Here is a 12,877-nt window from a genome sequence, read left to right as displayed (position 1 = left end):
TTAAATTAGTGCACATGTTTGCCCAGTTTTGAAAAAAATATTTTTGAAAAGCTGAGAAAATTCTCTATATTTTGCTTATTTGGACTTTGTTGATACGACCTTTAGTTGCTGAGATATTGCAATGCAAAGGTTTAAAAACAGGAAAATTGATGTTTTCTAAGTTTCACCCAAACAACCCACCATTTTCTATCGTCAATATCTCAGCAACTAATGGTCCGATTTTCAATGTTAATATATGAAACATTTGTGAAATTTTCCGATCTCTTCGAAAAAAATATTTTTGGAATTTTCAAATCAAGACTAACATTTCACAAAGGCCAAACATTCAATATTACGCCCTTTTAAAATGTTTGTCTTGATTTGAAAATTCCAAAAATATTTTTTTCGAAAAGATCGGAAAATTTCACAATTGTTTCATATATTAACATTGAAAATCGGACCATTAGTTGCTGAGATATTGACGATAGAAAATGGTGGGTTGTTTGGGTGAAACTTAGAAAACATCAATTTTCCTGTTTTTAAACCTTTGCATTGCAATATCTCAGCAACTAAAGGTCGTATCAACATAGTCCGAATAAGCAAAATATAGAGAATTTTCTCAGCTTTTCAAAAATATTTTTTTCAAAACTGGGCAAACATGTGCACTAATTTAAAAAAAAGAAAAACTGCGACTATTTTCAAAAAAGTCACTTAAATATGGCTATAACTTGAAAACGGTGCACTTTATCAAAATTTTAGTAAAGTACTTTTTGATTGCAAATTTGATTTTACATCGAAAAATGAAGTTGAAAAATTTTTACGACCAAAATTTCGATTTTTTGAAAAAATCAGTATTGATTAAAAAATTCATAACTCGGTCAATGATTTTTTGCACAACCTGGAAATTTCTGAAAAGTTGGCATTTTATGTCTTCTAAAACATATCAAAAAATAAAAAAAATTAAAAATAGTGTTTTTTGTAAATCAAGTTTTAGTGATAAAAAGTTAAATAAAAAAATCACCAAATTTTTTTTTACCGTGTATTATTTTTTCCAGTGTAGTCCGTATCCATACCTACAACTTTGCCGAAGACACCAAATCGATCAAAAAATTCCTTCAAAAGATACAGATTTTTGAATTTTCATACATCATTTTTGTATGGACAGCTGCCGAATTTGTATGGAAAATTATATGGACAAACTAATGATGCAAAATGGCTTCTTTGGGCATACCGAAGGCACCAAAAAAGTTTCAGCCGGATTAAAAAATACAAAAATTAAAATTGAAGAAAAAAGACCGATTTCGTAGAGAATTGCTCATTTGCATAAAAATATCACAAAATGCTTTCTACATTCCAACAGTTATACTACTGTCTAAAAATTTGCTAAATATCAATGAATTTATGTAATTTTTTCTTCTAAAATTGTGTGTCCTTTCCCGAACTGTGATACCAAAAATTAAAAAAAAATGGGCAAGGGTCTCAATAAATACTCATTGCGTCATTTCAGCAAACAAGCTGAGATATTTTCGCAGATATTATTGAAATATCATGGAAGGTTTTTATAGGAAATCAGACAATATCATTATGGAAAAAATTGCTGTTATTTTAATATTGTTATTTTTAACATCAAAATCGAATGCCATCTAGGATTGAATGTTTTCAGATCAATTTAAATCCTTTTTGGGGTTTGTATTATTGGGTTGGATTTGTTTAATATTCTGAGCTAGCAGGAAAACAATTCATTTTGGCAAAAAGATGTCAGCAACTGGAAATTTTTCGTAGCAAAATGTAAACATTGAACTCTCTGTTGCAATTTTAATTTGGTTCTTTTCCAGCAAGAACTGTGCTCAAATTTCGGGTATGAATGCGTTTCCACGGATTAATTCTTAAAAAGGGAGATTCAATGGAGAAGCTTGGTTTTTGAAAGGTGATTCCATAGCTTTATGAGCTATTATTTTTGGGCTGGAAATGAGGCTTAATTAAAATTAAAGAGCTTGAAAAAACTTACAATTTCGCTAGAGATCTATACAAATTGTCTAACGCACGCCCTTCTTCTCCGCAGACCTCCCCCCAGAAGCACGTTCGCTTGTCGCCCCGTCCGTCGGCCTCGTACCCGTACCCGTCGCCCAACTACTCCAACCAAATAGCTCAGCAGCAGCAGCAACAGCATCACTACCAGCAGCAGCAGTCGCAACACCTCGGCCAGATCCAGCTTTCACCAGGGGGAGCGTCCGTGGCCGCCGCCGCCGCCTACCACACCCAGTCTTCGTCGTCGTCCTCGATCATTTCGTCCTCGTCGTCCTCGTCTTCGCAATCGCTCAACGGTGGCTTCGTGGCGCCCGGCACGAGTCCCGGCGCCGCAGCGGGGGCGAACCGGTCCCCGCTGTCGCCGAACCGGCGAACCCGCGGCGAGAACAAAAAGTGCCGCAAGGTGTACGGCATGGACCACAAGGAGCAGTGGTGCACCCAGTGCAAGTGGAAGAAGGCCTGCAGCCGGTTCGGGGACTGATCCAAGTCGCGCAAGGCATCGTCCCAGGTGCCGCCGCCGCCGACTGCGATGACCTCCTCTTTGACGCCGCCGACTTTGACGCATCACCATCACAGTAGCCACGGCCATCACCATGGCAGTCACCACCAGCAGCCTGCTGCGACGGTTCTGCGTGCCGGGATGGTTTAAGGTTGGCATGCTTGGATCGGGCGAATGAGTGAGTGCGTGCGTGAGCGCATGTGTAAATAAGTTTAACGTGATATATTTTAGCGGGAAAGAGACTCACTCTTTTTTCTGTTAGACAGAGGAAAACCTTGACACACGACGACGAAGAAAAATAACAAAAAAGTAAGAAAAACGTGAAAAACAATTCGTAAAGAGATAGTTTGTAGGATCTATTGAGTGTAATAATGTTAGTAATTTATATTCTTGGCGAAGCGGCCGCGCATGTGTGACGACAGTCGATACCAATTGTACAGTGACAAAAAAAGTAAACACACAAACTAACCGAAAGGAGAAAAGGATAAAGAAAGAGCAGCATTCGTGTGAGTTGGAAAGGAGCATATTTTTATATTACCACACACCCAAAACTAAAACACACACTCACACTCATACGAAACAATCACTCAGCGCGAAACAATAGTGTTAAAAGTTCTATATTTACCAACTGCTACCGCCGCCACCGCATTTTTTGCACCTCTTGTTAAACAAAACACACGCAACAAAGAAGAAAAAAATCTGTGTCTTTTTTCGTTGTCTTTTAACCTCACAGAATGTAATGAAAACATGTTTAGGCTTCAAGTTGACCAAAATGTGATTTAAAAAACCTGTTACAAACAAATCCATTGCTAACGTACTACTAATCTGTAAATTTACAGAGCAAAAAAAAACAAACAAACAAACAAATCCACTTTCATTGTTGTTGTTTCAACCGCCTACAAGTAAATACACACTACTCTTTTTTGTTGATTTTTAAGAACCGCGCCTAACCACGTGCTAAGCTAAATGTTGTACTCTTTATATTAGTCGTTTTAAAAAAGATCCTCTCCCCCCCTCTAACACCACCCACCCCTCATCATCATTTCCGGTAAATGATGAAGAAATTCTGAACGGAAATATCACGATCAAGGTTGTTATTCGATGGAAACATGTTCAATTCTTAATTTCAGTAAATATCTATTTTTTTAATAATTCCTTGTCTAATTTAACTTGTCTTCGGTTTAAATTATTTTTTTCATTAAAAGTTTTGCAGAGAAAATCTTTTATAAAATTAAAAAATTAAAACACCGCATTGAAAATATAAAAAAAAATTCAAGAAATATTTTATTTTATGAAAAATGTAGTACTCAGTAACGAAAAAAACAATAAAATACAAATCCATGCATGATACATTTGCTTTTGTTTGGCACTCATATTGACAATTTAAAAAAATATTTTTCTGATAATTTTATACTTTGTGAAAACAATATTGCACAATTTTAATTAAAAAAAAAACATCGCAATAGTACTTGATTTGTGGAAATTTAAAAAAATGTAAGAGAAATCATATTTGTGTTTTATTTAACGGATTTTTTTTTTAATTACAAAAAAAAATATTTTTTTATTAGATTGCATTTTTAAATTTTAATGAAAAAAGGGGCAAAATTTTCTATTTTAGTTTGACACTCAATTTGAAAAAAAAAATGAATATTTTCAATACATTCTGTATCCTGTCAAAAATCCAGCAATTTGTAAAAACATGATTTTGTAAAAATCCATGGAAAAATGGCTATGTTTGACTTGAAAATTGCATTGTTTTATTAGAGTAACTTTATAGAAAACACACACACAATATTTTGTGAGAATTTTCGGAATCTTTAATAACACGAATGATTTTCAGACAATAAATAAGCAAAAATCTTGCTTTTAAAACAAATTTTGCGATCTTAAAAATGATTTTTTACTGAATTTTACTGAATTTACCAAACATTACCAATTTTATGAAAATCCAAAGAAAAACAATAATACATTCAAGACAATTTGGGAATGTTGAACAATTTTATTGAATTATAGGAAATCGAAAAACTGATATATTTTTACCAAATTTTAGTACCAAGCACAGAAATAAATAAAATTTAATTTCTGGCAAAGCTTGATGAAGATTTGTGGGAAATTGTTCTTTTTGGCTAGTAACAAGATTACAAATTTTATAAATTTTCGTATTTTTTAAATTACAAAAAATCCAGACATTTGCGTAATTTCAAAATCGCATAAAATCAAAAAAAAAAGTATTTTCATAATTACAGAAAAAATCCAGAAATTTGTTAAAAATATTAATTTAATGAAAATAATCTCAAATTTACATACAAAAAATGTTTTCAATTTCCAAAATTTGAGTACATGAATTTTAAATAAAGACCAATAAAATTGTCTTTTTATAACAATAACTTGAGAATTTGCAAAAAGTTACAGCACTGTGCGAAAATTTCAGTGTTTTCAAAGAAAATTTTGGTTTTTTAACAAGGAAAATTTAAAAAAACGCTATATTTTTTGTAAATATGAGTACTTTTAAATACCACGGATAATTATTCTTTGTTTGTTACTTCAAAGCGCAAAATAAAAAATAAATTATGTTTCAAATTTGGAATTTATTTAAAAATTACATGCTATTATTTTCAAATCAAAGATTTTTTTTTTAAACTTTATAATTTAAAAAAATATTTTGATATTGTTATCAACAAATATTCGTCAACAACCTTGATCGCAAAACAAATCCCTCATTAACGTACACGCTTATTTAAAGTAGCCCAAAAATTTAATCAGTTCACTCAAATTTCATCAAAAATTGACATACCTTAAATTGGTTTTCAGAGAATCGTAATTTTTCACCAAATTTTGGCAAGGAAAATTTCGTTAAATTAACCCAATTTTGGGCTCCTTTTCAATAAGTGTGCACATTTCGGAATCGAGTCGATGGAAAAAAAAAGTTTGAAAACGAACGCAAACAAACATAAAAAAAAAACAAGTTGGCTTTTGAATGATTGTCTATCTCTTTATCGAATTAAAAAATGATAAGAATGAAGAAAAAACTCAAAGTAATAACAGCAAACAAAAAAAATCGAAAAAAGTAAAAGATAAAAACAAAACACAACCGTAAAGTTAAAAAAATGCAACAAGACTTTTAAAGGCTGATTTAGTTTTAAAAATCGAACAAAACCAAAACACGCGCGAAACAAAACAAAAACGGGCGCAAGACAAAAACAAAAACAATGAACAACACGAGTCAACAAGAGTACACTGACTCCGGACGTCATATCAGACCAGCAGAACAGACCGTACGCAAAACGGGTCGCGCTCGCTGCTGAAAGTTTAAAACATCAAAATAAGCTAAACACACGATTTTTCATCGCCGTCGAAATTATTGATAAGCAGCAGATTTAAAGGAAAAACAAACCCATTATTAACTCTTAAACGTTCTTACACCATTGAACGTTGGGAAAAACGGGGAAAAATTTGTGAGTAAAACAAGCGAATAAAACCACTGCCAATAACGTTAAAGTGAAGAAAAATGAGAAAGCACGCGCGTGTGCAATTTAAAAAAAAAAAACAAAACAAGTAAGTCCCCCCTTCTTAATATTATTATCGATACTATTGTGCAAGGATATGTATGTGTGTAACAACAGAAACAGTAAATAATTGACGTGTTTTCCAAAAACAAAACATATTAATCAAGCGAGAAGTTGAAAAGTTTAAGTCCGCTCTCGAAACGCAGTGTGAGCTAGTTGTTCGGAGTACTCTTTTTTAACTCCGACGGGGAAAATTGCAAGTTAGGGTATAATTTACGCGTAAGACCTTTTTCGAAGCCGCGAAAAAAAAAGAAAAAAAAAACAAGAACTAAGGCGTTGTTCGAAGCGAGAAAGAAGCAACAACAGGTGTAACATTGTGATACCGAATTCACCCCCTCACTGATTGTTACGTTTTGTTTACGTCAGATTTGTGTTTACAGCGAATTTCCGCGCGCAAGGTGAGCCAACCTAAAGGTGAGCGCGCGGCCGAGCTGTCAAAAACTCCTTTTTCGATGGGTGAAATCACGTGCTTCCGCGTGAGGGCGCTTCCTCCTCTGTGATACAAAGGGAGGTGTGGTGGCGACGAAACGCGTCACAATCACTTTTGTTTTGTTATTGTTGTTATTATCATTCCCGCGCGCGCGCGCGTTACGCAAAATAAAAGAAAACAAAGCGTTATTTGCCAAATTCTAGTCGCGCGTGACAAAACTGCTGAAATTTTAACTCCCTCCCTCTTTCAACGGACAACGGTCCGATGCTGCCTCTTTGATCCTCCCCGCTAGAAAGAGCAGGAAGCGCACTGTGATATTTTGTTTATTTATTTAATTGTTTACCTTCCGGGTGGATACTTTGGGCGGCACCGTTTGACGCTTGGTCGAAAGCGTGCAGCGCTGAGTTTGACAGGTACACACCTCAGCTGTTGTTTACATTGATTCGAGCAGGATCAAGGCGATTCGCGTTGAAGGTGTGCAGCTGTCAAATGTCAGCTGTCTGTTGTCGAACTCGATTTTCTTTTCGATACAAACACCTTGGTTCGTGTGAAGACTCTCGTGCAAGACGATAATTGTAGGAGAACTATGAAAACAATCCAACTGTAAGGAACAAACCTACGTAAATATGAGTACATATTAAAGAAAAAGGTAACCATTTTAACCATTCAATGATCTCTCCAAACCAACCAAGTAGCAGTTGTAATCGTCGTGTAATATTTTGTTTACTAAATCCCCAACCCTGCTACGTTTAAACCGCGCGATGTAATTTAGGGCCTTTACGATTTCAAACGGAACACGAAACACCCTTCTCGGTTTGCCCTTTCTGGTTTGCGAAACAAAAATTAAGTATCAAGTAATTAGGCAATAACAACTCAATCATAATCAAAACAAAGCAAACAAAAAAACTACGGAACTCAAACCAAAATTGGCAATTTGACTGACTGAGAGCTCTGTACCCGAGTTGAAATGTTCGCAAATATGAGAAAGAGAAACAACACCAAACAACAACAAACAAAAAAACATCTGCAAAATCAAAAGCAATCGAATGGTTGAACAAAAAACCACGTGCGTTCAGCAAGTCCCTCAGAGCAACACACAACAATCGTGACAATCGTGACCAAAAAGCAACACAACCGCACAGTAAACAACAACAAAAACAACTCAAAATTCGATAGTTTTTGCTGGCCGGATTTAAGTGTTTTTTTCTTTTGGATTTGTTTCCTCTTCGAATGGAGCAGAAAACCGGACTGAAAATTACTCGCTGTTGACCGCGTTTTGAAGCGTTGCTTACCTTTAGCATCATGTTTGCCTTGATGCTACGCATCAATGCGCGCAACGGTGAAGGTGAGCATCTGTCACCTCGATACTACACGCTAAAAGCGGTCAACAGATTTACATTTCCGAACACTGTTTAAAAACTTGCAATGAAGAATAACATCAAAACAACAACAACGTACACACTCACACACATACGAGAGATAATGAGAAAAAAAAAACATAAATAAAATGAAAGACTAATTTTTGCCTATTTATATGTACAAAGTAATTCAACTTGTATTTGGGTAAACATCGTGGGTACATCGTAATACTGCTGCAAGTTTTTTGCAAAACCTAGGAATCACACTGAACCTCTCTCACGAAAAAAAAAGAACACACAAATACATACACCGTTGAATGGTGAAGGAAAAAAACCCAAATAACTAAAATGGCGTCAGAAAAAATATGATCGTAAATTCAAAATAGGTGTTTTTGCAAAAGGAAAACGCGCGCAAAAAAAACTCACTGATAACCGAAGCCAACTACAAGCTCTTCTTCTTCTTGTTACGCTTTTGAAGGTAAAATATGCAGCAATTATGAGCTGCTAATCAAGAAAAAACATAATAGAAAAGATAAATCAAAATGGATACCGTTCGATACCATCCCAATCCACACACACACACTAACGCAGAGCGCTACTACCACCACACGTCAAACTCCCCAAATAAATTCACACCAACACAACCATTTCAACCCGCGCAATGATATCAACTGAGTAGGCGACGCGCAGCGAGAGAGCGCGACGCTCACCTACTGTCACTCTCACGAGCAAGCGGCTATTGTTCTCTCGCGCGTTGGCACTGCTCCCAATCGAAGCCAGTAAAATAAGTTAGTTCCAAACGTGGGTTTTGGGAAAAGGCGAAATTTGCGTTTTTTTATGATCAATTTTCAAAACAAAAAAAAAATTCAGAGTAAGCAATTTTACTAGGAGAGGCACGCGAGCGCGTGTGTGTGCGTAACAACCCAGATTATCCCACAAGCCGTTTTCCGTTTAGCTCGTTGAGCGAGGAGAGTGGGAGAGCGAAATGAAATTATTCTAGGACTTGAATGTTTTTATTGTGAGACGATGGAGAGAAGAACAAGAGAGGCGAAATATACACAAAAGCAAAAGAGAGTTAGGAGATAGAGAATAGAGAGTGCGTTGTTTGTTTTTTTCTTGTGTTTGAGTATATAAATCTTTAAATGAGAGTGAGAGAGCGAGAGAGGAAATATCGTGATTGAGGGAAGAATGAGTCAGGGTTTTGAAAGTTTCGCGATGATTTCGCCGTTTGTTGAGAGAGAATTGTTTTGAGTAGAGAGAAAAGTGTTTTTTCGGAAGCTAGAAACGTAAGGCCAGAGAAGAGTAATTTCAGTATTTTGTTTTGGTTACCGACCCAAAAATTTTCATTTTTTCAATTTTTTGTTTGTTCCAATTGACATGAAGTAAAAAATATCCCCCCTTAAGTAAGATGATTCACAAACAAGAAGTAAAAATTTCTTATAAATATTAACAGTAAAGTCACTACAATGTCTTTCTCATTATGATAAGTTACAAACAAAATACACACGGAAACGAAAACAAGTGCGAATTAGAAAGCATTGTTTCCGTTTTCAGTTGTGAACAAAGCAAATCACGCGCCAAGATTGTGTACTATTTTACCTTATTTATGGGCCATTTATACCTAAGATTATGTATCGTTTTAAGCAAATAGAATTTTTTGTTCGTACTTTTGTTCTAACTTTTGCCTTGAGAAGAGAAAGGATGGTTAAATTTCAGCAATTATTCACGTGTTTGATTTTTTTTATTTTGTAAGTTTAACCAACATATTAAGAGGTAAGGACAGGAAATGAAGAGAAAACGTAATGGATAAAGTTGAGCAGAGAAAATCTACCATTTATATATACTATTTGTCTCTAGGGAATAATTATTTTACACACATAGACACACAATCTTAGATTATATTCATATACATTTATTTCTTTTTTGTTAACATAATTTTTATTTATTTATTTTTAGACCATCAGAGAAAAACTAGCATAATTTTACACCCCCTTTTCCACACAAAAAAACACACATCAGAAACAAACAAAACAAAGTAACATAAAAAAAATACACCACAAATGCGCTAAGTAAACAAAAAAAAAACAAACAAAACCATTCACATCACAAAGATGGCAAATGTACATAGAAAAAATATAAATATCAACACACAAGCAAACATCAGAAAAAAAATCAGTTAAAAATGAAAAACAAAGCCCAAAAAACAATAGACAAAGCAAACACACACAACAACAAACCCGACAAAAATCTTTGTTCTTTACCGATCTATCAAAAGACGACGCACCCGGGGCAGGTCCCCAAAAGGCAAAGAACTAAGCAAGCGATGACACACACACACAAAAACACGCAATGACCATTAGATTTCACCTGTTTGACAGTTATTTCAAAACAAAAACAAACCAACGGCACACTGCGCCGCAGCGACCAATCCCGAACGCAAAATTTAGGACAATTGAACCATTCGGCCTCCCCACCCCTGTGGAAACTGCCATGGCGGCCTGGCAACACTGCCGGCTGTCACGTGCGGATTGGTCGCTCTGGCAATGGCGCCGTCGTGGTTGCCACCTCCGGATCAAAGTAGGCTGGGGCGGAGAACCACTCAAAAGGTGTTCTAAATCTAATCGCTTTTGACACGAAATCGAAGCAAACCACACACAAACACTCAAACAAACACAAACACAGACGCAGCAGATTGTAAAAAAAAACAGAAACAAGAGTAATTTTTACAGATTACAGATTACATATAAATAGTGTACAAGACGGAAGCAAAGGTTAATCAAACGAGAAGGAAGATATTTTTTGTTTTCTCTTATAGCTTTTAGTTGTAGCGTTTAGTTGATTCCCCCCCTCCAATTTTTCCCACCTTCTAAATTTCGGTTTCGATGTAAATATCACTTTTTATTTGCTGGTCTGGTTAATTGTCTTGTCCCTTTTTTTTGATCGCATATATTTTCGCGAGGCAAACTTTTACTTTTGAAGAAAAAAATAACACGCCACTCAAACGTACGAAGGGAGAGTAAAAAGAAAAGCATATTAATTTGTAAGAATGTGTAAAAAAAAAAGCCCACAAAGAAAACCATAACTCGAAGAAATTTAAACGGGATTACAAGAACCACAAAATATAAAGAAAAATCCACACAACCCCCCAAAAAAACACAAACAAAAACACAGACACACGTGAAAAACAGATGAAGCAAGATGGATCATGAGATGGATATGGAGAAGAGAGAAAAAATAGAAAGAAGAAGATTACACACAAAAAAGTTGATGGCGAATGCATACATGTGGATGATGATTGCGTTTGAAATCGATTATGGAAAATACAGTTTTTTTTTTAGTTTTAAGTAATACAATATTATACATATTATAAATATATACACGGTATTAGATAAAGCACATCATGTTTTTATTTTCACTGTTTGAAACTGCTATCCGAAAGTCCTTGATTTGCGAATGTTCCCGGTTCAATCAAGTCTGCCTGAAAATTGTCAACTACCATGCGTCTCCTTGGATACTACTTGCCTAGTGTCGTTTGGAGGAGACGCATGATTGTTGACATTTAAACTTTGTCTGCGTTGTTCATATGTCGAAGGAAATCATTTTCCATATCTGATTCGTTCAAATAAGTCACATAAAAACAGCCTTGAGAATCGTTCAAATGCGTTAGACAAAAGAACACTTAAATTTCAGAATGTTGATAAGTTTGTTGGATTTTTTTAGCTTGATTTTAAAACTTCAATTGAACTTACTACACCCGAGTAATCCTCTACGTTTTCGCAACTAAACTTTTCTTTGTATTTGTTCATTTGGTTGAAACTTTGTCCAAGCCCTATGGACATCGACATAAGACTACTCAAAAGTATGTATCTTGAAAAGGGATTTTCTGATTGAACTGGTGTCTTCCGAAGAGTTGTAGGTTATGATTATGGCTTTCCTGATTGTTTATTTCATTTTTAATCACTAAAGTTATATTCCAAAAATACGCTTTTAATTTTTTGAATTTTGTCTTTCTTACAAAAGAAAGGTTAAGGCAGGGATGCCCAAAGTTGGCCTGCGAGCTGGTTTTTTGTGGCCCGCGAATAATCATATAAAATGGCCCGTTGACCATTCGTAAATTGAGTTATAGTTTTTCAAAATTAATGTTAATTTTAAACTTTTCCATGGTATTTTTTGCTAATTCATATTTCGTTCCCCATTTTACGACACAAATATTTTTTTCAAAAATCTTTCAAATTGCACTTAGAAACCTTTCACCTCGGGATTCAATTCATGACAATTTGATAACGAATCTGATTAACTATTATCTGATTCAGGCAGACAAAATGTTGAAATTGGAGTAAGGGAACTATACCCTTTTTCAGCCTATTATCTATTATCAGCCTATCAGCACTTTGATCATGAATTACAGCTTTCATAAATTTTTTGACTGTTCAATAGATATAAATAGCTCAAATAAAAGTGAGCAAGCAACTCACCATTGTTGAACCATCTAAAAATGTCGATTTTATATCGGAAAACGGCAAAAGTGATGAGAGGTCAAACGGCTTAGAGTGATTAAAATGGGTATATTTCCCCTAACAAAGCTACAAAGAATAACATATTTTTTACAAAGCTTTTGTTACTCCAACCCTCCCCACTGTACAAAGTGGCTCGAAAAATCAAGGGCAATAAAAAAATGCTTTAAAATTCTAATGAAAATTTAAGTGAAATTTAAAATGAATTCCTCTGCGTTTTATTTAGAATCATTTTGAGCTTGTTTGAATTTATTTAAAAATAATTTGAATTTTGTTGATGCTGGTACAAATTTTATTTAAAGTTTTTGTCTCCCTCCCCCCCCCCCCCCTTCCATCAAAGTTGCCCCGAACAATCAGAGGGCAAAAAAATATGTTTTAAAAAATTTCAAAATTTCAATGAAAATTGAACCGCAATCAGCTGAAATCAATTTAAAATGCATTCCCCTGCGTTTAGAATCATTTTTAGCATGTTTGGGTTGATTTAAAAATCTGTTGAATTTTTG

The 12,877-nt window shown here is 34.8% G+C and overlaps 1 protein-coding gene across 2 annotated transcripts in view; it reads left to right on the top strand.

Annotated features, from left to right (window-relative positions):
* Window positions 1-11,259, top strand: part of LOC120413806 (zinc finger protein 395-like) — a 113,225-nt gene extending 101,966 nt beyond the window's left edge. For both annotated transcript variants that reach the window (XM_039574772.2, XM_039574765.2), the window contains one exon: window positions 2,042-11,259. In XM_039574772.2, the coding sequence (XP_039430706.1) occupies window positions 2,042-2,488 (447 nt within the window). In that variant the 3' untranslated portion in view covers window positions 2,489-11,259. The remainder of the gene's footprint in view (window positions 1-2,041) is intronic.
* Window positions 11,260-12,877: the final 1,618 nt, after the last annotated feature.

Source organism: Culex pipiens, chromosome 3 (genome assembly GCF_016801865.2).
Source record: "Culex pipiens pallens isolate TS chromosome 3, TS_CPP_V2, whole genome shotgun sequence".
Classification (NCBI taxonomy): domain Eukaryota; kingdom Metazoa; phylum Arthropoda; class Insecta; order Diptera; family Culicidae; genus Culex; species Culex pipiens.
This window is presented reverse-complemented; position numbering and strand designations above follow the sequence as displayed.